The sequence below is a fragment of the Aphelocoma coerulescens genome, chromosome 3 (genome assembly GCF_041296385.1).
Source record: "Aphelocoma coerulescens isolate FSJ_1873_10779 chromosome 3, UR_Acoe_1.0, whole genome shotgun sequence".
NCBI classification, from domain to species: domain Eukaryota; kingdom Metazoa; phylum Chordata; class Aves; order Passeriformes; family Corvidae; genus Aphelocoma; species Aphelocoma coerulescens.
In genome coordinates, this window is record NC_091016.1 from 16,054,251 (window position 1) to 16,081,618 (window position 27,368).

General features: G+C 48.7%; 1 protein-coding gene across 1 annotated transcript; it reads right to left on the minus strand.

Annotated features, from left to right (window-relative positions):
• Positions 1 to 2,938: 2,938 nt before the first annotated feature.
• Positions 2,939 to 27,368, minus strand: LOC138107016 (TOG array regulator of axonemal microtubules protein 2-like). The gene is made up of 18 exons (XM_069008347.1): positions 27,238 to 27,368; positions 25,922 to 25,968; positions 23,684 to 23,965; positions 22,203 to 22,291; positions 21,106 to 21,256; positions 19,851 to 20,012; positions 17,709 to 17,841; positions 15,467 to 15,572; positions 14,469 to 14,704; positions 12,822 to 12,974; positions 11,531 to 11,648; positions 10,472 to 10,575; positions 8,904 to 9,108; positions 7,511 to 7,727; positions 6,087 to 6,173; positions 3,655 to 3,904; positions 3,455 to 3,531; positions 2,939 to 2,997 (listed from the first exon to the last, which is right to left on the minus strand). The coding sequence occupies exons 1-18, from the start codon at positions 27,366 to 27,368 to the stop codon at positions 2,939 to 2,941; spliced, it is 2,607 nt and encodes an 868-aa protein (XP_068864448.1).

Here is a 27,368-nt window from a genome sequence, read left to right on the forward strand (position 1 = left end):
TTGGAATGAGGAATTGTTGCAGTGCTCTTGGAAGGAGCTAAGGAGGTTTGGCCTTCAGATCAGCTCCTTCCTAGCTCCTGATTTGCTGCCCTGGCTAAGCTGCTGCCTGTGGCAACACTTGGTTCACAGCTGACAGCCCTGCTCTGCTGGCGGGCAGCCATTGCAGGAGCTTTTGCTGGGGTCATTGAACCTTTCAGATCTTCCCAAGGAGAGCTAAGGAGGGAACTTGTCAAAGGAGCATTGCCTGGGCAAAGCTTTTAACATTAAATCTTTTCTTTGTGCTCACTACCATGCACAGTAAATATTTGAGGAAGCAAGCTTCCTGCTCCAGAAATTCCTCCAATCAGTCAGATTGCCAGAAAGAAAATGCAGATTTGAGATGTGTCATCTCACTTTAATTCATTGTATAGAGAAATACAGGAGCACTTCTTGTGAGCTGTGTGTCTAACCTAAGTGACCTTGCCACCAAGAACTGAGAAAAGTGGGGAGAGATGGAATCAGTGGCACAAGGATCTGCAGTAGGATTCTCCCGCAGGCCTGAGGAAAGTGCCCCGGGGTTCCACTGGGCCATGGCTTTTTACATCAAAACTTCATGCTTCACACTGGGGTGGTGAATCTTCCCTGGCCTTATCAGGCCACACTGTGATCTCAGAAATGCTTGTTAGGCCTCAGCCTTGATGAACAGCCCCTGGACTAAGCTCCTCTTGGGCTTGCCCAAAACACTGAGTGCTCCCAGGAACTTGTGCTGTCTAACCAGATCCTGGGGTTTTCTATGAACACTCTTGGAAACTACTTTTCTTGCCTGAATGCCATAACATCCTTCTTCTCGCACTTCCAAAGACAGGCTGCTGACCCAAAGTGCGGCCATGAGGAAGCATTTTATGACTGAAGCCCACTGTCTTGTGGCCCATCAACAGCGGCCCAAAAGGAAGCCCTCGAAGCTCTCCTGGACCACAGCAGCTGCCACTGGCAACCTCCAGTGGGGCCTCTCAGAGCCAGCAAGCTCAAGTTTCCTGTACTCACAGGATCGTCGATCAACAATGGATCCTGGGCCAATCCCCCCACTCCTCACGGCTCCAGTTTAACTACTGTTAAGCTTGAGTGCTGTTAAGCTTTTAGGCCACATTCCTTTTCATCCTTGTCCTTTCTCTCCCTTTGTCAAACCCGTCTAAACACACACACACACACAAACACACACACACAGCGTTCTCAGTTCATGTCTGGTTTGATTGACTGCATTTTGTTTGTTGCTTTTTTCCCTTGTTGTGCCTTAAAGGACTAGTAAGTAATAGTGTGAATGTTGCCAACAAATTTTGTTGAGCTGTTACTTAATATTCTGCACTAGTTTGAAAACAAACCAGTGAGAAATCACAAGACAGAACTGTAATTTAATAGGAAAATGAAAATAATTGCAATAGTACAAGAACACTGACAGAGTCAGGATACAACCTGACACCCTGTTAATCAGGGTGGTGGTAGCAGCCCAGATGAAGTGGTCCTATTGAAGCAGTGATCCTGTTGAAGGGTCTGGTCTTCGGCTGAAGGTCCAGTAGTAACTCTTATCCTCTGGGAACCCAGGAGGGAAGAGCTGCTTGTGCTTCAATCCTACCTGATTATATCCAGGTGGGAATGCTTGGCTCCTCCCCCTGGGTGGAGCATCTCCCAAGGGGCTGATGTAATTCTGTGAGTCATGCAGTGGGTCATTGCTTGCCCATTAAACAGAGATAGCCTCCAGAGGGATTTAGCAAGGATGAGTCATGGTAGGAGATAACAAACACAGCCCCATCTCTTTTAACAGCTTGTGAAGGTGACAATAGAATACATACTGTTGGTTGCATCTTACACTGTAACCTAGGACATATTCAATCTGGTTTTACTGATAACCTTGACAGTGAATTTTTAAGCAATCTCAGACACTCGTTCATAACAAGCCTTGGGAGCATGAGGTACAGGGCTGACATTGGAAAGCAGGAGAATCACTCTAAAGTGACGAGTTTAAATGTGCATTTCATTGCTCTTCTATTTATTTCATTCGATTAAGCCAAGCCAAGCTTTTCTTGGAGGCAGAATGTGTGTGGGATGTACTACGCCATTATCCCATAACTCTGGGCTGAATGGCACCCAGGCTGCAGTACAGATTTGAGGAACCCTTGTCACCTGTTCAATAACCTCACAGTTCGCTCATCCTTCTGCAAACAAGTCGCAAACAACGCTGTTGGACTGCTGTCCTGGGTAAATATACATACAGATGCCTTTTCCAAAGCAGTGCCTCTTTTGCCAGTGAAATACACGTCCTCTTCTTACCTATGGAATTGTGATTGAAGACACCTCTGAGCCAGATCTGTCTGAGATTGCAAAGGAGCAAAGCTTTGGGATTTGGGCACATTCTCTTTGTTGCTTTGCTCAGGCCTTTTGTGAGCACAGAATACATTGAGGCAGAAAAATGTAGACTACACAGGATCTTCTGGGTCCATTGTCCCCCAAACATGGTAATAGGTGGCCCCATTGGAATGCTAACTAACAAACAGCAGCACAAATGACATGAAGAAAACATGGCAAAAGAGGAAGAGGAGAGGCCCTGTGAGGAAAGAATACCGTGAGACAGTGGCTTGTTGAGTCAGCTGCACTCTGACAACCTCTAGGCCAGCAGGTCTCACATTCTCGGCTTGTTTTTTTTTTTAATTATTTTATTTAAAACCGAAAAAAACCCCCTCAAAGTAAAAGATATACTGTTGAAAATCTATTTTCAAATTTTAAAAGATAAAATCACAACACATTTATTCAAACCTACATCTACATATCAGAACATATGTACATCTGTAACTACAAAGCCTAATGTAAAAATCCAAATCTTCAAACATTCTTCAGACAGGCAGAACCCTCTTCCTGAGCTCGAGGAAAGAGAGCTCTTCTGGACAGGAGGCAAGGGCTTTGACGGTTAGGGAACATAGGAAATGTCCAAGGAAAACTTCTTGATAAGACTGTAGCCAGTCACGCCTGCAAAGTGGAGACACAAAATATAAGAGAGGCCGCAATGCAAACCTAAAGCATCTGAAGCTATGTATTTAATGGGACAGACCACCTGGAAACTTCTAAAGAGCTGCACAGGGAAACACGCTCCTGCCAGCAGCCACTTGAGGCAGACCAGGGGGACACCCTGACCCACTTCCAGAGAGCCAGCACAGGAACAGCCTGGCCTCTGGGCTGCCCTGGGACAGCAGGGAGCCCAGAGCCCTGTGCTTTCCAGGAATGGCTCAGCTGCACACGCACCCTCCTGCTCCTCTCCCGGCCCCACAGCTGAGCAGCCCTACAGCTACACGGGGCACTGGGAGCTGCACAGCTCATTGCAGGGGGCACATGCAGGGCAGAACTGTTCCCTGGCAATGTGCCCAGGCTCTCTAGGCTGGCACAAGAGCCTTCCTCCCGCCAGAGAGCGGCCCAGCTCCCGCCTTACCTCTTTGTGAGGCTGAGCCATGCTCAGCCTTCACCTTGTCCTCAATCGGAAGTTGCTTCAGGCACCCTATGCCACGACTAGGAAGGGGGGTGGAGAGAGCGGGGGCAGGTGCACACCCTTCCTTTGCATTCTGTCATTTTTGGCACAGCTAAGAAGTCACATCCGGAGGTGTCCAACGCAGCACTTTGTCATCTTTCTACAGGTCATCAACACTCCACCAGCCCAAAATGTTGGAGAGGTTTTCCTGCACATGCGGAGGCTGGCTGGCAGCATGCTTCCTCAGCTTGGCGCCCATCACCTTGTAGAGGGCGCAGGCAAGCTTGGTGACCACAGTGCAGACATTGGCGCTTCGGACAGGCAGCGCCTTGTTCCCCAGGAAGGACCAGAGCACGGGCAGGGCGTAGCGCTGGACGACTTCGGGGCTCCTGGGATAAACCCATCCCACAAGCGCTGCCGGAAGAGAGACACAAACTTCTTAACCACCAGCCTTAATGCAAACAAGGATCTACCTCTACTTGTGATTTTGGGAGTCTCTCTGGCTAAGATCAGTGAAATAACGGTGAGAGCCTCATGATCCAGAAATGGGCAAAGCAGCTGAACATCCCCGAAACAGAACCACCAAGCTCTCAGGACTAATTTCTCCAAACAGAGCCTTGTACCTGTGGCAGACTTCACACCTTTACTAAATCATTCCACAATTTATTTCTGCATGAACAGCGACTGAAATGTCAAATTGCCGTTTATTTCCATTTAGAAGTTGTCGAAACCCACGCCAAAGATTTTGAAATGCACCATAGAGAGGCAGTTGAGAGATTTCTAATAAAAGGGATGATTCCATTGTTGTGACCTTTGATGTCAAGTGCCAAAAGTCTCATCTGGCTCTTCCCTTTGCTTGGTGGCACACGGCAAAGGGCAGTATTAGAACACACTTGGAAACTCCAGCCCACCAGAGATGGGTGCTGTTTGACAGCTGGATTTGAAACATCAGTGACTAGCCGGTGTCTTTGGCAGAAGGCTTTTGTGGCTTCTAACAAACAGCTGTTTCAAACCTCAGGCTGTCTTAGGTAATTAGCCAGACCCCATTGCCATGGCATTGGAGCATCTCCAAATTTTAATGGCATTTCCCCTCACAGTGTTAATGGCATTTTTTCTTACAATGTGCGCTGAAATAGGGGAATAGAGAGAGAAGAATGCTACACAGGGGACAGAAATGTAACCAAAACACAAGTGTTCTCTCCCGCTGTCTCCAAAGCCTGCTCTCTGCTCATTTTCTGAACTGTATCAAACACAGACAAAAATTTACTACCAACAGGCTCCTTGCATGGCAGATCTGGCTGAGAGATCAAAACCTGATATGGTCTGGGGACCATTCTTATTTTCTGACCAGGCAAAATGTTATGTAGTCGCCATTGATTATTCTGTGGTGGAAGAGACTTCATTTTCTCTATGCTGTTAATCCACCAGCAGTCATCAACATTTAAACAGCTCCTGAAAGTACCTAAAACCAATTCTGCTAAGCAGGAAAAGGCTTACAGTACCCATTTTAAAATGGGAGTTCATTTGAGCTTACATGCAATTAAAGACATCGGTCACTACGCAACTTGCGCAGAGAAATCTCAGAGAGATTGCCACTAAATCTCAGAGAGAGCATCTGCTCTTTCTAGAGAAGTCCTAATTCCAGTTGAATTCCTTTATTTGAAGAAGAGATTAAAATAGCTGCAAAACTAAATTCCCTATTCCTGGAGATCTACTTTATTCAAATGCTCTGTAAAGGGCCTTTGACACTCCAATCGCTGAAGGTGCCCTTTTGAGATTCAGAATGAAGACACAAAGTGTATTAAACCTTGCATTTAAAGATGCTGGCATAATTAGCAGTGGATTTAGCCCCAGCTAAAGCAAGGCTATAAATAAAGCAAGGCTATACACTGTCTTCTCTAGCATATATTGAGATTATCATTTTTCCATCCCTTGGCTATTGCTGACATAGCAAGCTCCTCTGAGCAATCAATTATCAGCTGCATTTGGAGCATTTTGGGCAGCGCTGACATAGGAAGACCCTGACTGCACACCCTGAAATGCTCAGTCCAATGGCACTTTGACAGCACAGGCAGGGAGCCTCAGCACTCTGCTTCTGCCCCTCTGCCCCCAAAGGCTGCCTTGCACAAAATCCGGGCCTCGTTAGGCTCGTGTGGGCTGAGTTTTGACCTAAGCTGTGACCCCCAGGCACTGCAGGCTTCCACCTCAAAACTTTCCAAGAGCAAAGCAAGAATTCTGTGAGGACAAAACAAATGGATCCCCTGAAACAGCATTTGCCACCATTTTCCCTAAAGGATCAGAGCTGTCCCGGAGCTTCCAAGAGAGGAGCCAGCTTGGGAATTTTTAGCCCCTCCCTTTCCTGGAGGCGGCTTCTGAGATGCCCCAGTGAGAGCTCAGCCCCGAGGCCGAGCGCCGCCCCCATCTCAGATGCTGCACACCTCTGCAGCAGCCAGGGAAAACCTGCCCAATACACCTTCCATGGGTATTGGGCAGGAGGGACAAGCTCAGCACCTCCTGATTTGGACCTGTCTATTCACTGGCATTCCCTGTAAATTCTGCCTCGGAAGACCTCTTGGCTTAGAAGGGGAGGCCATACCTGAGAGATGCTCCGTGACATCCAGCAGAGCTTGGCCCTTCAGTTCACTCCTTCGGTGGCTGAACTCTTTCATCAGTGATACTTTATCTACAAGGGAAACACACATTTCTGCTCTCTCTTCTGAGGTCATAAGACAAAGGCCAGTGGGGAGGGAAAGGGCAGGGGCAACTACATTTTGTAAAAGAAAGGAAATTCCTGCCGATTTTTGAATCCCTTTCTTCTTTCCTTCCAGCCTACTTGGGAGGATTTTAAATTCCAAAAGAAAAGCTCTCCTTTCACATTTATAAATCCAAAGTTGTCTGCTGTACCAGGAGCTATGTAAAACATTTCACATCAGGGACCTCAAGAGTTCAATCACATGTAAGCAGTGAAAAGGTTTTGCATCCCAGAGCTTTGCAGAAGTGATCTTCTCCCTCCCCTATGGAAAAGGGTGAGAAGGCTCCAAAATTCACACATCCATTCCCACCTGAAGGATAAGCTGTTTTTAAATTGCAGGTTACCTGTGTGGATCTAGGGACAAGACACCAAGTTACTCATACAAGAGCTATTACTGCTCAGTGCCTCAGTATCCTGTGGGTTTCGGTAACATCTGTGAAATCAGATCTTGGCAGAGAGACTGGAAAATGAACTGATTTCCCAATACTTGACCGTCGTATGTATTTTAGTTTTCCTTGTGCCTATCTGTTGCGGTTTTGGGGGTCTTGTTTGAGTTTAGACGCTGTTGCCTGCATTATCCTGCAAGCCTCCAGTCCTACCACTCTAATAAGCCAAGGCAAGCTTTTCCTGGAGACAGAACGTGTGTGGGATGAACTGTGGTCCCTCACAGGGTCACCAGGGCTGGCAGTGACAAAGCAGGCAATCTGCTTCATTGGGAACCACTACAGAGCTACACCCCAGTGTGGGTTTCAGTAGCAGGGTATTATTAAGAGCTCCTTTCCTGCATGAGATACAAAAAGGAGGTCCCAAATGATCTTCATGCAAGCATGCAGTAAAGAACTGATCCTGCTGTCCTAATGAAGCTAATGCCTATAATGTGGAGCCTCCCAGGAGGCTGCTCTGCAGAGGTTCTGATGCCCCGGTGTCCCTTCATGCCAACAGCAAAGGTATTCATTTGGGAAGTCAAATGGGGACCAGGCAAACTCCAAAAATCCCTTTGGCCCTGAATTCCAGCAAAGCTGTAGTCCAGCACTTCCTCTTCAGACAAGCAGCACAGAGCCAAGGGCTCCTGGGACTTTTGGGAAATGCCGATGCACATTCAGGCCTGTTGGGGGACTGGTGCGTAAGGACTGCACCTGCACAGCTTCTGGTGGATGTCAGCTGGAGGTTTCCACAGACAACAACAGCTGTCAAGGCACTCAGCGTTCTCTTGACTTGCAGAGGCAGAGACACAGTTGAGGAGAGTCCATGCCAGGGCTCAGCCTTACCTAAGTGAGCCATGGATGCTTCCAGCGCTTTCACAGCTGCGGCATAAACCCCGGGGTCCTTTGAGTTTAGGTTGTTTGTTATTCCTTCAACCAAACAGATGATCACCGGGTTTAAGGCATCTTTCAGGACGCCTATGATTTCAGCCAGCACGTCCAGCGCCCTCTGCTTCACTTTCTTGTGCGTATCACCAAGTCTCGGGACAAAATAATCAAAAATCTGTGAAGAGAACAAACAACATGAAAGCTGGATTAAAATGTCCTTGTTTGAGGAAGGGATGTAGAAATGAGCACTCAGCAATGTAAAAGATGAAAGTGATCCTTCCTGTCAGGTCAGCACTTGCTTGCACAATTTTCCTGTGGGCCACTCACTGGAATGGTTGCGCAACCTCATGCTGGTTGAAAGATTTTCATATATTTTGAAGAGGTTTGGGCGGGGACAGAATAGTTCCTATGGTGTTTCTCTCCACATCTAAATCATTAAATTAATCCCATTTATTGATGCAAAACAGTATCTTTGCTTTCCAAGTATGGAACCAGATATTTACAATGCCCGTTTTTCTACACAGTTGTCTCAAGTTCTGAGGGCAGTTATGATTTTGCCAAAACTATGGCTGGAGGAGATCCAGGTTTTGTTCCGTCTGTCTCAGAACCTGTGTCTGGAGAAGTGCAGGGCTCGGATCAACTCTTCCAGGATCCAGACCAATTGTCTACCTAGCAGGTAGACTTCTGAAATTTAATGTGCTGTACCGCTCTCATTAGAGCAGGTTCAGTCCCTTGACAGCCACATTATCAGGCACCATTTTCTGGACAAAGGGAAAAAGCAGCTCCTGGGAGGAGAAGGAAGAGATCTGTCCCTAGCTATTTCCCTCCTTTTCCAAAGAGAAAAAAACGACCCCCCCAAGAAGGGTGAGCACCGTCTTTACCAAGAGGAATAGGGATGCCGATGGAAACGAGTAGCCAGAGTTGTGCCTGTGCAAGACAAGTCGGAGTTTACAGAAGTATCCTTTGAAAAAAATTGGTTTAAACCTGCCCAGCCTGATACTTCTCTTCCCCATCCAAACCCATTTTTTTGTCTAGAGAATAATTGCCACGCTTTCAGTGGCTGCATTCCCTTCACTTAACCCAACTGGGAGTAGGAGACAGCAGAAGTTACACCAGCAGAAAACTCTGTCCTCATTTGATGAACAACATCAATAGGCACCTGCCAGACAAATATATCTGGACTGAAATAACTTGTCCTGAAGCGTGGAGCTGAATTAAATATTTCAGGGTAAGAGGCACCAGCCTGTCCCACACAGCCAGGATGTAGTGCCAAGACACACTGAATTAACTTTCCTGCTACAGGCTTGGGAAAGGAGCTAAAGGAAAGGAACAATGAAGACACCCTACATACTTGGACAGTGTTAGTGGAGACGAGCTGGGGGCTGGTTTTACACAGGTCTAGGAGGAGTGCCACTCCTTCCATCCGTGTCTTAAACTCCTTGGCTTCCAGGAGATTGTAAAGCTTCTGGAGTGGCTCCGTTTCTTTCACAGCCAGAGGTAACGTGACCTGGGCTTTTGGGCGGCGTAGGAGGCGTTCATCAGAGGTAGACTTCACCCTGGAAAATAAAACCAAATGAGGACCTGTTGGTGATCATACCTTCGGTTAACTGTGAGCAGAACATCTTGCGGAGGTTTCCTAATGATGTGATTTCAAGCTAGAAAATCCTGACCTGAAAAACAACGTGACACCTCATGACAATCATTACAGGAGACAATCTGCAAGCAACATTCTCACCAGTGCTTACTCAGCAAAACCACGCATGAGATGCATCTCACTTATCTCCAGACAGCTTCCCAGGTACACATGTCGCACTGCTTTGTGAGGAAAGAGAGACGCTACTTCCAAGTTTATATGCCTCATCATGAGGGAGGTGTGTGTCTTATAATAAGGAAACTCATCCCTCTGGAGAAGTGTCTCTACAGCAGGCATGACAATCTGGAAAAGTAGCTCAGATGCATCTGAACAGATGGATAGGGGCATATCTGAAGGATCCAGAAAATCAGTAACAGGGATAAAAACAGAAGCCAGACATCCCAGCACTACGCTCACATGATTGCTTCCCTAGAGACTAGATCCACAGCTTAATAAACCCACTGGGAACAACTCTCTTGGATCAGCCGGTGTCTTCCATGAGCATGGGAAGATCCTGACTATGCTACTGAGCCATGTGGTCACTCTCCTGCCAGCGCTGAGCATGACAGAGCTAAATAAATCCCCTCTGTTATCAGAGGACAACAGGTACAAGTAGCTCTCCCACTGGCAGGAAGAGACAGCAAGGACCAAATTCCTGTCTCAAATGCTGATTGCAGCACAGGGGGAAATAAACCAAACATGCTGCCCATCAAGCAAACGGTATGAAGGACAGGAATGTCAAGACAAAACGTCCACATTGAGACACCTGTTGACCAAAGTTGCTCAGGAACTGGCTTGCTACTTACTACTCATCTTGGTACTGTCTGAGGGTAAGAAAACCATGATTCAGGAAGGCCAAACCACATGCATGGGAAGTGCTATTTTGGGGAACGGCATCTTGCTTCAAGACTGGGACTTCTCATCAAAACCCCCATCTGAAAAAGACTGCTCGCAGAGGAAAAAAACCCTGCTTGAATTTACTTGTCCCAAGTGAGGCAGTGGAGACATGGCCCTCTCACAGCCTCCACAGCACTGTCCTTGCCACTGCACTGGATCTTCTGAGCTGCAACCGATGGGTGTCTTTTTGTCGCCCATTTTTTGTGGAAACCCTTCCAGAGAAGTTGTGTTCAGAGTAATGCAGAAGGAGACATATTTTTTGATAGAGCATTTGTAGGGAAAGGAAACAATCTCTGGCACAGGTCATCTCCACCGGAAAGATTTTCCTGAGGAAGAGACATGTAAAGCTTGTCATGTGCTTTGTCACATCTAACTAAAGTGCTCAGTACCGTTTACTAGAAGGCAATGTGGCCTGGGGCTTCTTCGAGCCATCGCTCCTCTTCTTCACAGGCTCCTGGACAGATGGGTGCTCAGCCTTCTGCGTTTCCATCCCCTACAAAGGCATAAAGAAACCCCATGGATCTTTAGAATGTAAAATAGGAAATTACCTGTTTAAAACACAACTTAGAACCAGGATCGCTGCTACCAAGGCTTAGGCAAACATTTCGGAACTTACAGAAGGAAACAGGCCAGAGGTTCAGTGATGCCAACTCTTTGTTTTCAATAGCCCAAGGCAGGTTGTGGCTGCTACCATACTGAGCAGCAGTCTAAAATCCCAAATGCATTACTCTTGAGCATAAATGGGAATAATGCAAACTGGTAGGGAACGAATGTTCTTAAAGGAAGCTGCAGAAAAATTTGGACTCTTTGGAGGTTGGCCCATTGTGTTGGAAGTTGATTTGGTTCCACACTCATTCTCCCTGTTGCTGCACAAAGGCACACTCCCTTCTATAATGGAGGTAAAAAGAATAAAAAAACCTCCAGGCAAACAAATGATTTTCCACTGGATGCTGCTGAATTCACCAAGCTTCTTCCAGCTCCACAGGGCATGACAGCAGGGCAGTATTGCCAGAAGACAGACAGTAATTGTAGTAATTGGGATTGACTGGGACATCTTTTGTATATTTGGAAATTTTCTTGGCACTACTGCTTCCTGTGTCTTTTGCAAAGACTCTGTTATCTCCAGAAGCACTGTTCTCACTTAATTGCGTCACTGGGGGCAGAGTAGGGATAGTGGGGTGGGGGGTTATGCTTAAATGTAAACCCATTTTCTCCTCTTTCCCTTCCCTGTTTGTGGCCGATATTCAAAATATCCAATACTACACTTTTCCCCTAATACTATCAGTTCCTTTGTGCTCTGCAGATGAACAGGTTGAGGATCAACAGTTCATTCCCAGGAGCAAAAGGATTCGGCAGAAAAGGAATGAGATAAGATTAGGTATGTTTGATCTTATATCAGCAGTGGCAATACTTGCACAAAGGAGACATGTCTCCTACCAAGCACTTACTTTCTTCTTAATTCTTGTCAGAATATCTTCCAGGTCACGGGTGGAAAAAGATTGTTCCAAAAGCCTGTTAAATTTTTGGTGATTCAGCATCATTTTCACCATCTCCTGTCCATAGTGCCTAACACAAGAAAGAAAGAAAGAAAGAAAGAAAGAAAGAAAGGTGAACAAACAAAGGAGGAGTGTTAACAGAATAAGCTGATACCTTAAACTCAGCAGCTGCCATACCTGCATGAGAAGGCATTACCTACTCAGCAAAGAGAGAGATTTACCTCCACTTGTCACTGCACAGTGCTGTCAGCTGAACACAAGAGGCAAGAGGAGAACGTGGGGCAACAGAAAATACAATCTCACTCTGAAACTGTGGGTGCGCTTCTGTGGCATCGAAGGATCCCAGGGAACAAGCGAAACACCTCTGCTTTGAGTCAGAGCTTATTAGCAGTGCCTTGCTGCCATTGCACAGTCATTTGCCTTTCTTTAACTGGCAGGGAAGCCAGGACCAAATGCCTCATGCTTGCTTTTGATTATTCTATACCATATGTATGCACAGGGGCAGCTAGTTGCTCATGTGTTCTTGGCAGCTATTAATGGGAATTTAATCCTCAAAGTAAGGGGATTTTGGTGGTTTGGGTTGATTTTGCCACTAGGAAACCACAGTTTTCTTCAAGAAGCAATTTGGAGGTCATTCAGCCCCAGATAACAGCATTATAGAAATCTGCAGAAGAGGTTTAGAAAGACTGAATACATTGGCTAAAGATCCCTGGAATATTTCTAGGAAAGTCTTAAGTTAATGAGAAAGAGATGTATGGGATCCTTCAGTGATGAACATTAGCCAACATTTTGGCTTTGTCTTGTGCACCTAAGGCCAAGCAAAACTGTTTGACTGCCTCATCTGATGGCTCTTTTGATCTCAGGAAAGACTCATTCCAGTCCCAGGAAGCTGGCAATGCTCCCTCTTGCGGGACAACCTCAGGTTCCCCAGCACAGTCATTTCCCCAGACAAGCCAGGGCAGTGGTCACAGCACCAAGCCTGACAGAGCTCAAGAAGCGTTTGGACACATGGAGTGTGTGGCACATGGAGTGACCCTTGGAGGGCCCTGCGCACGGGCAGGAGCTGGACTCGATGACCCTATGGGTCCCTTCCAACTCAGCGTATTCCGTGACTCTGTGAACCTCATCCACACAGTGAGGTAACTTAATATTCCCTTTAGCTTCCACTCTTTTGTGGTTTTGCCCCTTACAGCCAGACACCCAACAGTTTTCCTGTTTTAGGAGGGGAAATGAAGATCATTACCTTGTGTCCTCGTGACAGTCCTGAGCAAGCGTCCCTGCCGCGTGCGCCAGCCTCTCAGCCCTGGGCGTTCCTGCGAGCTTCGTGACTCCAGTTTTCTCCATCAAGGACAGGAGGAGTTGGGCCGCGCACTTCCGCACCTGGACGTGGCGGCTCCTGGGAAGAAGAGAGCAAACACTGGGGCACAGGGAGCAGAGGGACACAGCGCAGGCCTTGGCCAGAGCATGCTCCCTGTCATTGCTGGGGGAAGGAGGCCTGGATTCTCCCTGACACTTGGGACACCTGTAGAAGGTTCTGTCCTCAGAGAACCACAAAGTTAGCCCTGTACAGAAGGACTGCCTGCAAGCAAGAGCGAGGAACTCAGTCTCCCTGCACTATCTGATACTCAATGTCTTTCCCCAAATTCACTCGGAGAAAGAGGGAAATTAAAGCCAAGCCAGGCTGACCCATCAGGGGCCAGCCGCTACACAGACAGCCGCAGCAGGATTGAGGATATTTCCACCCATTTACCCCCAAATCTGCAGACCTTGGGAAAAAAACAAATGCAGGGAAAACACGCTGTGGGACATGAAGTTGCAGAATATCCAGCAATGCAGCCGGTTTCTTCTGTGAGGCTTGGCAAGAGATACATCTGAACGTTTCCCCCTTTTCCAAAGCTGAGGAAAGGGTGGCAGTCAGTTTAGCCAGGTTGTCCTGTTCTAGAGAGTGTCTCTTGGGGACTATCAGGCCCAGCACCAACACTTAAGGCAGCACCTGGTTCAGCTGTCCCATGGCAGTCGGCCTGTGAAGGTGCCTGTACAGTGATTCATCATCTCAAGGCTAACATGAGACATCAGTTTGAATAGAAAGGGGGGCTCTAAGGCCAGGACAGTCATACAAGACTCCTCTTGGCCGGAGCTGCACCTGCTGTGCAGGCTGTGCCACACCCAGCACGTTGTCCCCCATGTGCTCCATGCCCCAGCAAGAACCCTCCTTACTTCTCAAGGGAATGGCATAATGAGGATGCATGGTTTTTCCCAGGGCCTCTGTGGTTAGGGCTGTGAAATATCAAAGAGCGCTCACAGCTGCAGTTGCAATTGTCCCTCTTCCCACAAAACCACAGGGCTCTATCCTTAGCCTTTGCAGGCACTTTCACTTGCCCGCCATTCACCACATCTAGGCAACTCGGACAGACTGGGAGAACTCCAGGAAGCAGCAGCAAGCTGAGTCAGGGGAGGTTGAGGTTGGATATCAGGAAAAAGTTTTTCACCCAGAGGGTGGCTGGGCACTGGAACAGGCTCCCCAGGGCAGTGGCCACAGCACCAAGCCTGAGAGAGCTCAGGAAGCCTTTGGACAACGCTCTCAGGCACATGGTGAGACCCTTGGGGTGTTCTGTGCAAGGCCAGGAGCTGGACTCGATGATCCTGATGGGCCCCTTCCAACTCAGCATATTCTACAGCTCTGTGATTCTGTCAACTAATGGGCTGCACGAGGGCAGAAATAGGTGACAAGAGGAAAGAAGTGAGGTTGATCGGAGAATCAAGTCACTGAGTTCACAGAAGATGCAGGATACAGGACCCTTCCCTCCCACCATTCCCATTCTCTCTCTCAGCCCTTCTCCCCCCCACACAATAGAAGGTGAAGAATACCACTAAGACAAGAAGAACCTACTGGACTCCACTGTCCATGAGAGCAGTCATTGCTCGTGCAGGAGTCACATGCTCCACCATGACTCCCAGGGTCTGACTGGCTGCTTTCTGAACAAACTCTGGGGAGTTCCACACCATCTGGAGAAGGACCCGAGCAACCTCATCCACCTCCGAGTCCATGTCCTTCTGCAAGGTCACAAAGAGCTCTCCAAGAGTGACGATTGCACAGTAAGACACCTTTGAGCGAAGGTTGGTCACCTGGGGAAGTCATGAGGGGAAACATAAGAATCACCTTGAAAAGAAAACCAGTTGCCTTAGACAAAAGTCCCAGGAAACGACAACACTTCCAGCTGTGTCCTGGGGAACACAAAAGCACAGGCAGAGCAGAAGAGCACAAGCACAGAAAGGCACTTACTCTGGCACCAACTTGTGCTAGGCCTCAGGCCTGCTTACTGCAGGCCTGAAACATATTATTTCACTTAAAGTGTTCTACTTAACTCTTCTGTAATGTCCACTGCTTTGGTTTTAGGCCCTTTTATTCAAAAAACAAAGAAACAAATTAAAGCAAGGGCTGCTCTCAAACCATAAAGGCACAAGCCATAAAGACAAAGGAGTCATTTACTCCTGTTTGAAAAAGCAACAGCAGCAGTTGAAGCCCTCAGCCAGGAAACAGAAAACACAGGCTCAAGTCTACAGACTAATTGGCAGGGTTGAATCACAGCTTGGGCAGAGATTTGGACTGCAGCAAATAACATAATTGGTGTCTCCGTTTCTGCATTTGCACGTTGCATGATAATGGCAGCTCGCTCCAAGAGGAGAGTGCCCGAGAGTGCCCGACCTAGCAGTAAATAGAGCTACACGTGCACACAGATCCTATAGAGAGCTGACAGACATGAGAAATATAAGGTCTAGAAACAGAAATGAAGGCAGTCCCTGAGCACACAGGGAGATGAACAGGCACATATCTACTCTACACACCGTGTATGAAGCACGGAGGACGATTCAGAACAATGTTCTTACCTCGTTGGTAAGTGCCAAGCAAACCTCACGAAGTCTACAAAGAAGGACTTCTGAGTGGGACTCAGCCAGGTGTTTAATGCTGAAGAGTCCCTTCTCCTTCAGCTCCCTGAAAGGCAAGTACCAAAAAGATTGACTTTCTCTCCACCCAAGAACTAGGCAGCACCCTCTGAAATTACCAGGCTGGTGGCTCAGTCAAACAAAGGGAGGTGCTTTTCAGGCAGTACTTGATGAAATCGTGGCACTCGCTGCCACAGGTTGCTGTGGCTGTCAAAAGCATACACAAATCCAAGAGGCAAATAGAGGGGTTTCAGAGTCTTCGTTTGTGGCCGTTTAACAAGGCAGCCTTTCTGAAGTCTCTGGCACATGAAGTCCCTATGTCAGTGCTTCCTGGAAGTGTTAGAAGCTCAGTGGGACGAGGAGCCCGGGCCCCGGTGGGGGGAGAGAGAAACAGCCCAAACCAACATGGCTGATAAAGCAAACTCCATAAAACTCCATTTATTAGCAGTCCAAAGGCACTTATATAGTATACCAGCTTGTTAACTCCTAAGTGGCTTAAAGCTTATCAAAACACATTTCTATTTCTACATAATTGGACTTACATTGGCAAGCTTCCATAGTCTTGTTAGGATCAAAAGAATTCAGTGCTCATCTCCCTCATTCAATCCCAGATAGTAGAGCTGCAAGTTTTTCACTCCCTCTCTGTTTCTCAGGCCTGCTTGTTATCTTTCACACAGGGACTTTCCCATGGAAAGTTTTCTCACACACAAGCCTAAAACTTCCAGGCCTATTGCCTGCACAGTTCTTTTATTGATCCCAATAATTCTATTTCCCAACATGGAAGCTGTGAGACCGTGCCATGCTGCTGTTTCTTGTCACCTCCCTGTCCCTGTCCCTGAGACACAGTGCCATTGGGCTGTGTCTGGGGCATTTTCCTTCTTTGCCAGCCCCAGCAGGCAGTTCAGCAGTGAGAGTCTGCACTGGCACTCTGTAGCTGAGTTTCCACTCTGCAATCTAGGCCTGTCTGTCACCCACTCCACTCCACCTCACACATTCCCCAGGAAAGCAGCAGGATGCCCCAGAAGATTCCACACCAGGGCAAGAACAGCTGAAAGCCTGGCTTTTCCCCAAAGCCCCTACCTACAACAACAGCAACATGTTATTTACAAGGTGCAAACAACTCCCTCTCTCAGCACTTGCTTTTGTGCAGGACCTGAGCTACAGGAAGGCGCGTGATGCATCGGGGCTGCAGCGCGGGGCTGGCGACCGATGCCACGGGCATCCCTGAGTGTCACCCGGACCCCCCCAAAGCTGCAGAAGCTCTCTGCACCTCACAGGGCACCAAACAGAAATGGGGAAGAGAAAGCAGAAGAGAAAGGGCAGGGCAAAGGCGACTGCACAAGGAGATGCATCGTGGCAGATTTTTCTTGCTTATCCCAGGGTGAATGGAGTCCTTATTGCAGTGTGAATGAAGCAGTGAGTAGATGATAACCCAGACATCAAAGAGACAACCAATATCACCTAACATTTGTGGGGTTTCCACCTCTGGGCTTCTACAGGCCTCCTTCTGTCTGTGTCTAAGTTTGGGACACATTGTGAGTATTGACAAAACATCTCAGGCCCATATGAAGCAGTGAGAAGGAAACAGTTGAATTGCAAAAGTGCAAGATTCCTAGAGGATTTTATTTCTTTTTCCTTCTCTTCTGCCATGAGCCCCTCAGGACTAATGACAGGCTGAGTGACTCTATGGCACAACTCAGTGCATTTCTCAGAAAGAAGAACTCCCTGTAGCTGCTCCTGGGACTCACATGCGGAAGGTCACAGGCAGACCCCGACTCCTGCCACTGCTGCCAGCAGTGGGGCCAGAGACAAATCTTACTCAGACCCACTGGGCCCCGAGGCACCCAAATCTCTACACTCCAAACTGCTGCCATCCTGCTTCTGGCTTCAGCCAGCAAATCATCTTGTCCCACAGCTTTCTCTCTTCCCTCAAGATTTCCTTTGCAGCTCCACAGAGCAGCAGGCAAAGCGAGGAAACAGCACGGACCTGCTGCAGCTGGAGCACTGCTGCAGAGCAAGGCCAAGAAAAGGCTGCTCTCAAATCTTTATCCTCTCTCTGCTCTGGAGTGGTTTCACTGGTGCCCCTCGGCCCTCTGGGCTGTTGGGGCTCAGAGGCACTAGCAAGATACTCTCCTCACCTACCTTAACGCTAAGAGGGAGAAAGAGGGAACGGGGCCTTTCTTACCAGTCATCGCTGCTGAGCAAGGAGAGTGCCTCGAGCAAGGACTGCTGTGGCTCCAAAGAGGCTCCGTCCTTCTGCCCCTTCCCACGGAGCGGCTCCTCTCGGCGCTCGGCACCAGTGGCCGTCTGCGGGGTCACTGTAAGGAGAGGGTCAGCCCTGAGCGCTGCAGCCCCGGGCAAGGCACCCCGCCATGGAGCGGCCTGCAGCCCCATCTCCCAGCCAGGCTTCCATGAGGTACAAACTGGCACTGGCTCAGAGAATTCCCTGCTCTCTGGCTCCTTGCTTTCTCCCAGCCCCCCCCAGCTGGGCACAGCTCCTTGGCTAAACCTGACAATTGCCCACACAGCGCCAGCTCCCGAGTGCCACAGGTACCACAGCCAGCGGCACCTTCCTGAGGCCGCAGAGCTCCCACTCCCTGTGAGACAGTGCCCACCAGCAGGACTTGCTACCCCAGGAGGGACCCCTCAGCTGCCTCTCTTGTCTCAGCGCCCTGATTTCCCCGAGCCCTGAGGACAGAGGCACTCTGCAACTCCCTGAGGAAAGACCTGCAGCTGCCTCGTGACAGCACCAAGCCGAGCCTGAACAACCGAGCCCTGCTGGGCCCGGCTGAATCCCCTCAGAGCAACTACCAGGGAACAGCGATACCTGACCCTTCACACCTCACAGCGCCTCTGTTCCCATTGACTTCAGCTGCTCTAGACAGAGGGCAGCTGAGTGCACTTACATTTCAGCCTGCTATTGGGAAGGGAGTAGTTCATGGAGTTTGTTCTTTCTAAGCATCACAAATCTTTACTATTTCAGTAAAGTACACACTGGCTGTATTTCAAAGATGCTGAGGTGAAATTTGTTTGCCATCAAATGGACTTGTGTGCACACTGTGCAAGCCTAAGCTTTCTCTTATGGAAAAATGGAATCTCTAGCCCAGATGGTTGATAAAAAAGCCTTCCAAATGCAAATTGATGATATGAATACCTAAAGACAGATGCAAATTGTGGGCAGATGAACTCTCTTGATAGTCAGTTTACAAGGTATGAGAAAATTCAGATGATAAATCCATTTCTTATGAAACCCATTTGTCATCAAAAGGACTGTTCATCATAAATTTCATGTCATGCACTCAACAGGTAGTTTTCTAATGTGTACATGGAAACATCTGAGCTGTCTCAAATGATGGAGTTTAAATATTGCACAGAATCTAGAATATTCAGATGGGAGCTAATCTGGCTGTCACTGATGTAGCCCTGTCACTGCCATCAGTGGTGTCACTGCAGCAGGATGTCGATGTACACATCTATATTCAAAATGAATGGGGAGCCACGTCAGGCTAGTTCTGGTCAATTGTGACCATGGAAGTAGCATCACTAGAAAAGAGCACTCAAAGTATCATTCCTAGCTCCCTTCTTCTTATCTCACCCTACTCAGGATCATAGCACAGGCAGGCTGCCCTCAAAGGAGAGGCAAGAGCCACTAGGGACTATGTGCTGTGTATTCACGGCGGGCAGCAAACAGCCTGGGAGCACCAGGCAGCCCCTCCTGGCTGTCACCTGCTACACAGGCCGCTGTATTTGGGTGGGGTGACACAGGAGGCGCTGCTTGTTCCCTCTTGGCATTGCAGGCCGTGGGATGGCAGCAGCGAGAAGCCATTGGGCACTTCTGGGAGCAGCAGCACGGCTGCACCAAGTGGCTGACTGCCATGCAGAGACAACCCTTGCTGGGAGAGCAGGAAAGCTGGCTGCAGAGCCGGACAGCAGCACAGGCAGAGGGCCAAGATGGAGAGCGGACAGTTGATCGTGGTGGTACTCGGAGGTGCACAGTGAGCACACCCTGCCAGACTGCCCCGAGCTCATCCCTGCAGTTACAGCTGCCTCCTGGCACCAGTGCTGTAGTTTGGTCTATCAGGATGGGCAAAAGCCAGAGCTTAGGTCTTTACCACTACTTTATGCAGCTCAGCTTTCCAATGGATCTCTAAGAACCAAGTGCTCCAGTACTGCCGAGCTGGAGTAACTCAAGAGTAGATTTGCTGTCCATTCTCAGCACAGGCTATGAACCCAAGATCCCAGCTGTGGTGGCTGAGGCAGGAGGCGGTTTGCGCTCCTTGTGCAAGGAAAACCGGTGCAGGAAAAAGCTGCTGTGGAGCAGGCTTACCTGAGGAGTTGCGTGGGAAGCTGCCGTCTCCATGGATGATGGGCTTATTGGGCAGTAAGGGCACATTGTCCTGCTTCCTCAAGACCTTCTCCTTCAAGGCACTACCAAGGTGTTTTCTCTGCACACTGGAAGCTGTGCCATTGACAGGCAGTAGGCTAAAGCCTGCAGGGACCAAAGAGGAGCTTGGGAGTGGAGGCTGACAATGGAAAGGCCCAGAAAACTTGCTGGAGCTGGGTAACGTCTCTTTGTTATCCCAACGAACTTCAAGTATAACAGTGGCACAGTACCATGGGAAAGTGATCACAGAATCACAGACTCCTAGAAGAGTTTGGGTCTGAAGGCACCTTTAACCACCATCTAGTCCAGCCCCCATGAGCAAGGACATCTTCAGCTAGAGCAGGTTCCTCAGGGCCCCATCTAACACGGCCTTGAACACCTTCAAGGATCGATCAACAACAGCTTCTCGGGGCAAACTCTTCCAGTGTTTCGTCCCCTTCATTATAAAAAACTTCTTCCTAATATCTAATCGAAATCTACCCTCTTCTGGTTTCAAACCAAATTGCAGGGATGCTTCCCTGAAGAAACAAGGAAACCCCAGTATTGCTTTTCTTTTGTTTCCCTGTTTCAGAGGCTGGCTGGGGAAGTTCCCAAAAGAAAGCGCAGATAACCTTGCGTGATGCCCTCGGGCTGAGTGCTGCCTCCTGAGGTCCCTGCTGCTGCCCTGGGGCAGCGCACACAGCACTGCAGTCAGAGCCCCTCAGCCGGGATTCAGTCGGGAACGCTGCTTGCTCCTGGGGCTACATCAGAAGCACTGGCTCGGGGCTTCAGCACAGCTCTACAGCGCCAGCTCCTCAGCAGGGAGTGGTGGGAGAAGGGTCTCTGGGGTTTTCATTAGAAGAAGTTGAATTTTGTTTCTTCCAGGTTGCACCTTGGTTGAAAAGCATTCTTTTGGACCCACTTTTCCTGGAGGCTGCTAGCCAGGAGAGAGTCTGAAGCCCCAGTGTACTTTGCAAGACAGAATTTTACACTCTGAAGGACTTCAGAGGGGAAGGTGGGAAGCTGATATTCTGTTACTGACTCAGTGAGGCCCTGGGCAAGACACTTCATGCCTCTCCATTTTTCTTTGGGGACCGGAAATACATCCTATGCAAACTCCCACTTGGATGCGAGTGTAACAGCCCCCCAGTCTGAGGGCAACACTGTGCAGAGGGCAAGCGAGTGATCAGAAAGGACCCCAGGTGTAGCAACCACTTACTTGCTGCAGCTGCATCCCTGGGGTCAACTGTCTGTGGAGGCAGCTGCAAGGACGTTTCCTTTTCTCTCTTTGTCTTGATCTCTGTCTCCAAAGGCCCCATTGGATTCCGCTCTAAGTTCCTTTGAGCCAAAATGCACAATGCAGCACGGATCTACATGCAATGGGAATGCATCAGAGACTGTAAGCAGAGACACACAAACCAGACACAACATCTCATCAGGAGCACAGAGTCCATCGAGTTCCACAGTCCTTGATGCAGCTCCATGTACATTCCAATGGTTCCTGAAGAATGTCTCCTGTCCTCACCTTGGCAATTACACACAGTGAGGTGGAACGCTTTATTGCCATAACCTTCCACTGCTCCAAGGTACTGTTTCTCCGCCTATGTCAAGAGGCCCTGCTTGAAGCAAGAAAATCACAGGAGTGCTCCAAGACAGATGAAGAGCCCACGTGACCGGTGGGCAGGCAGTTCCCTTCCTACATGGCAGGAAGAATAAAAACCATGTGCAATACGCAGCAAGGAGGGGTGATTAGCTGTTGCTTAACACTCATGGCCAGGAATTGCAGCAGTTTCTCACTTCTGGCTTCTGAAGGACTCAGCTGCTCTCGGAGATCGTGAGGTCAAAAAGAGGAGTCACGTGAAAACAAGTTGCAGAAACATTGATGTTAATGTGCGGAAAAATTGAGAATGAGAGGGCTGTGAGATACAGCAAGAAAGGTAACCAGGAAAAATCAAAGTCTCCCATTTTATTTTGCAGCCTTGCTTACACTCAGCATTAGAATCCTTGCTTCTGTGCTTCCAAGGATGCACTTTGCCCACATTCACTGATGTGTAGCTTGCTCTGCCATTCAGAACTTCTCTACAAGGGCATTTGCACATAAAGAATGCTTCTGGCATGACCTTAGCACCATCTCCAAACCAGTGACCTTGCCACCACTGGAAATAGCCAAGCAATTGCTCTGGAGCTGTCAAATATATTCCCAAGAGAATCCCCATCCCCCAAGAGTGGAAGATTATGATTTTCAGGGACATTTTGGGCCAAACACTAAACAGTCACTGGAAAGGAAGTCTGCTCATCCCTGTCCTTATCCCTCACCTTTTGAAAGCCATCCTTCAGGGCTTCGGCATTCGTAAGGCCAGCACCGGTGGGGTGATCCGTCTCCTTGGCCTGGCTCAGTGGGAGGCCTGTTAATGGAAGCAAAGGTTCCTGTAAATCTCTGGCACACTTCAAGCCCCCAACAGCGCCACGCTGGGCAACAGGCAAGACAGCTTCCAGACTGCTGAGCTCTGATAAGGCCCAGAGATTGTGTCTGAGAGCAGCAAGGTACATATGCCTAGAACCTCTCCCAATGGATGGGCTACTGCCACAGTGCACTGGCAGCAGACATGGCATTGCTCTGTTGGCCAGCAGAGTGAAACCTCCTGCATGATGAAGGCCTCACCCCTGGGTGCTGGAGAGCCGCTGTGTTTGATAGAGAAGGGCAGAGACGGAGCTTGCTCCTGACAGAGATTCTTATCTGCCCTAATTCATGCTGATTTTAGTACACATCTTCTTCCTGGGTCCTAAAAGAACTCCTGGGTTCTAATACCTGTAAGCATTTAGATCAATATTTTCTTCTCTTTGTTGCAATATTTTAGAGGACATGAAAAGAAAAGCTTAGGATTGCAGGAGTGTTAGCCAAACGTGAATTGTGTTCTTGAAACGGGATCATTTGCTTTCCCCGAGGATTTTCATTCTAAACTGTGTGAGATTGGGCCACTTTCAGGCCAGTCTGACTAAAGGCTGATTTTCCTAATGGAAGTGGAACAATGTAACTCGTTCTGAAATACTCCCCAACAGAGCTGTTAAAACTCAGAGGATGAGTCACTCTTTACATGGCTTCACAGAGGATAAAATCCCGTGGCAGCAAAGTAGCAAAAACCAATGTCTTAAATCAGGATTTTTTGCCCTGCAAATGGTCAGCTTAATAATAAAAAAGAGTTAGATATGGGCTTTGAGGAAGGAGGGCTATTCTGGATTGGGGGCAAGGCCTTGGAAGGTAAGAGCATCTGGGAAGTTAATAGGGAAAAACTACTGACTCCAGGGTAACCTCCTTGGGAGCAGTGCAGTCAGTCCCAAGTGCAAAGTGGAGACACAAAATATAACAGAGGCCACAATGCCAACATAAAGCATCTGAAGCTACACTATTTCGCTGGAGAGAGTCCCTGGAAACTTCTAAAGAGCTGCACAGGGAAACACGCTCCTGCCAGCAGCCACTTGAGGCAGACCAGGGAGACACCCTGACCCACTTCCAGAGAGCCAGCACAGGAACAGCCTGGCCTCTGGGCTGCCCTGGGACAGCAGGGAGCCCAGAGCCCTGTGCTTTCCAGGAATGGCTCAGCTGCACACGCACCCTCCTGCTCCTCTCCCGGCCCCACAGCTGAGCAGCCCTACAGCTACACGGGGCACTGGGAGCTGCACAGCTCATTGCAGGGGGCACATGCAGGGCAGAACTGTTCCCTGGCAATGTGCCCAGGCTCTCTAGGCTGGCACAAGAGCCTTCCTCCCGCCAGAGAGCGGCCCAGCTCCCGCCTTACCTCTTTGTGAGGCTGAGCCATGCTCAGCCTTCACCGTGTCCTCCCTGGCAGTGACCCCGGGGGCAGCGCTGCTCAGCTGCCCCTGCCGGGGCTCCTGGGCCAAGGCCCCCTGAGCAGGCTGCGAGCGGAGACCTGCACTGCCAAGGCCGGGCTTCCGCACGTCAGTTGGCACCAAGCCGAAAAGTTCAGCCAGGTCCCTTGGGAACAGAGGCATCCCAGGTCCTATCACACACCATGAATTTTTTTTCTTCCTCTGGGCTTTTGTTGTAGACTCAGAAGAAGCTGTAGATCAGGTACAAGGGAAGAAGTGAGTTAGTTGAACTCCCACCTTTACAATCACCACAACTAATGGGTGAGGCACTCGAGGGGTGTTTTAATATTGAGAAGATCGCTTTGTTTTTATTTTTCATGAGACTAGCATCACTATAATTGGTCTGAACTCTATGGAGCTGGCAGGACAGGAGAGAGACATTCCACTACTTTGCTTCTGTGCTGCTCATGGCTCATCCACTAGTTGGGGATCCCTTTCCTTCCAAACAGTTGGCAACCCACAGGGGGGTCTCTAGAATTTGACAATTCCACCTAGGAAGTAATTGCTTTCCAAAGCCAGTTTTCAAGGCCTTTGTTTCTGTAACTCCCCCTCAGTTCTCGGCTGGGTTTTGTTGGTGGTTTTTATTTCTCTTTACAACAAAGGCAGTGCTGGGACACAAACAATGGCACCATGTGTTAGAAGCAAAAGAAGATTTGCAATCAAATTTAGATGTCCCCAGTATTCAAGCAGCCCATATCTGTAGGGAGCACATTGTTCATGCAAACGTTCCAGCTTTTCTCTGCTTTGTTGCTCCAGGGGTTTATTCCCTGCTTTCTCCCCTGTAGAGACACCCAAACCCAACATAAACATGACCTGCCTCAAAACATTTCTGATCTTCGCTAATCCTGACAATTCAAAATTTTCTTAATGGAAATGGCAGGGGCAGGTTAATCTGAAATGCTCTCCAACGGAGCTTTTAAAACTCAGAGAACTAATCATTCTGTACAGGCCTCCACCGATGATAAAATCATGTGGCAGCAGGGCAGTAAAAAGGAATAACTGTCTTAAATCAGGATTTTTTTCCCCTGTAGAATGGTCAGCACAATTATAAAAGCGTAACAGGTAAGCTTTAATGAGATAGCTCATTTCTAGTGCAGAATTAATCCAGCTAAAATGCCACCTTACATACTCAGCAATACTTCTCCCCAGATGCATTCAGCATTCCAGCTGCATATCAGCAATTACGGAGTCATTCCAAAGGGGCCTTGCCAAGGATTTGGCAGAACTAACCCTGAGGCAAGGGACCAGTGGATCTGATCCCTTTTTCTGCATCAGCAAAATTGTTCCTTCAAATCTCACCTCTCCTATCATTCCACGCCCAGAGATGGCAAAGGAACAACACCACTGTCATTGAGGCTTTGAACTTGAAAGCAGGGGCTGACACACATGCACCAGACACTGCATTTTGTCTGGCACAACTCTTCTTGTCAGGGCTCAGGCAAGGCAGGGAGGGGGGACAGGGCAGAAGCCATCTCCTCCCCCAGCCTCAGCCTGCACTACTGACACAGGCAGAGAGAGTCGGGGAAGAGATTTGCCATCGTGAACCTGCCATAGGTGGCTTTAGGCTTGTGCTGTCAGAGGATGACAAACTCTGGTCCTGCATAGGCTGCATCCATTTGGAAGTCTCCTTCCCCTTAATTGGAACATTAACAAGGCCTTTCTGTCTAAGGAGGTTTCCCTATTTCTCCCCATGCAAAACCAGGCAATGTCCATGAATCTCCTTCAGATCGCAAAGGCTTCAGCACAGAAACTGCCCCAAGGGAAGGTGTCCTCCTTCAAAGGCAGGAGGAAGGAGTGGGAACATTTCTCCTTTCATGCTAAATGTCTTTTTTTCTCTACTAATTATGACCTTAGAAAGGGTGCAGGGAGACGAAAGGCATGTGCAGGATGGAGAGGAATGTTTTCTTTTCCTGTGGCACATTTCCCAAGCCCCAAGGTACCAGTGCAGCTCCTGGAGTAATTTTCGCTGCACCACCGGAGCACACTCCCAGTGACCAGGCTCTGGGAGAGTCCACTGAGCCCATCAAGGAATTGAAAGGGATTCGAAGAAATTTAAACCAGGATGGTTTTCAACCCAAATGTCCCAATGCCACCCCTGGATCAGCATTCCAATGGTCATTTTAGGGACAGACATGCCCTGTACCTACTTGCATGTTCAGAGTTCTTCTCTTTGCTTCTGCTGCTGGATCTTGGCCTTGAGAAAATGGAGGACAAAAGAACATATGAGCAGGTAGAAAGAGAAGGGCATGGAATGTGTGTAGCATCAAAGGAGGCAAACCTTCTTAGCAAGGTCCCCCTGATGAAGGAGGAAATGCAACACATAAACCCAACTGCAAAACTGCAAACCAACCCAACTGCAAACCCAATTGCAAAGCTGATGAATTGTCCTTAAGCTTTCAGTTGCTGGAGTCCCACAGAGCTTGCCAAGCTCCGGCTGAAACACAGCAGTCATTCTTCAACTTGCATCAGACCTGCCCAGTTCTCTCCTTTTGGAGCCAAGTGGCTCCTACAGCCTCTGTGAAGCAGCAAGAGCTGCTGAGCTGAGACACAAGTCTGTATGGAGGGCAGCTACTTTTGTTCTCCTGACAAAGCTTGACTTTGCCTGCTCATGCCTTACACTGGTGACAGTCTCGGGCTACATGGGGTCATAGCACTGCTCTCTCCTGAGAATGACAGTACACCTGCTTGCTCTTTCAAGGACAAAAAGGCCTTTTCCAACTCAGCTGCTAGGTAAGGATATTCAGATTGCACTTTAAAAGCCCTACGGATGCTTTTCAATTGGAATGATACTTCTGTGACTCCTTCCTTATCCTTGTCACTAGGATAAGCTTGACAGCTACATTTTCTCACACACATATCCAAGCCAATATCTTTGCATCAGGTACAGTCCTATAACTCTTCTCTAGCACCTTGCCCTCTTTGATCTTAAGCCCATAGACATGGATCAGATTATACATCTGTACCCCAAGTTTTATCTGGGCTCTGGTTTCACGGTGGAGGCCCAGGCACAGAGAAGTCACGCCTGACATTTACAGAAGCAGCACCTGAATTTGCAGACACCTCCTCAGTAGCCAATATTTGCCCTGCCATATTCTCATGGCTGCAGAAGTTGACAGTCAAGGATCACAGTATTCAAAGAACTGCAGTATCCAGATCCATGCAATACAGTTCCCAAATGACACCACAAACATCATAGAGGGAATCAGCAGCCAAGTCCTCTCCTCCAGCAGAGGACCTGTTCTGAGGTGCTCTTAAGCCCTGCCTCCTCTTCCCCACAACCACCTCTGCTCTTAGGGCATATGGTGTTGGGTTTGCCATTGCGCTGGATCACCACAGATGGGCAAAATGGGGAATACACGGAGGTTTGCCTAAATACATGGGAGACATGACTGTGGAAAATAACCTCACAAGACTGAAAGAGCGAGAGGAACAGCACACTGGAGCAGCAGACACCTTGGCTTACCTCGTCTCCTGGGACTCCTGGAAATCCAGCTGCAGAGAGCTTGGGACAGACGCTGCCGCACTGCTCACAGGGGGACTCACTGCCTTGCGTATTGGGGGGATCAAAGGTGGTCCCAATGACCCCTTCTTCAT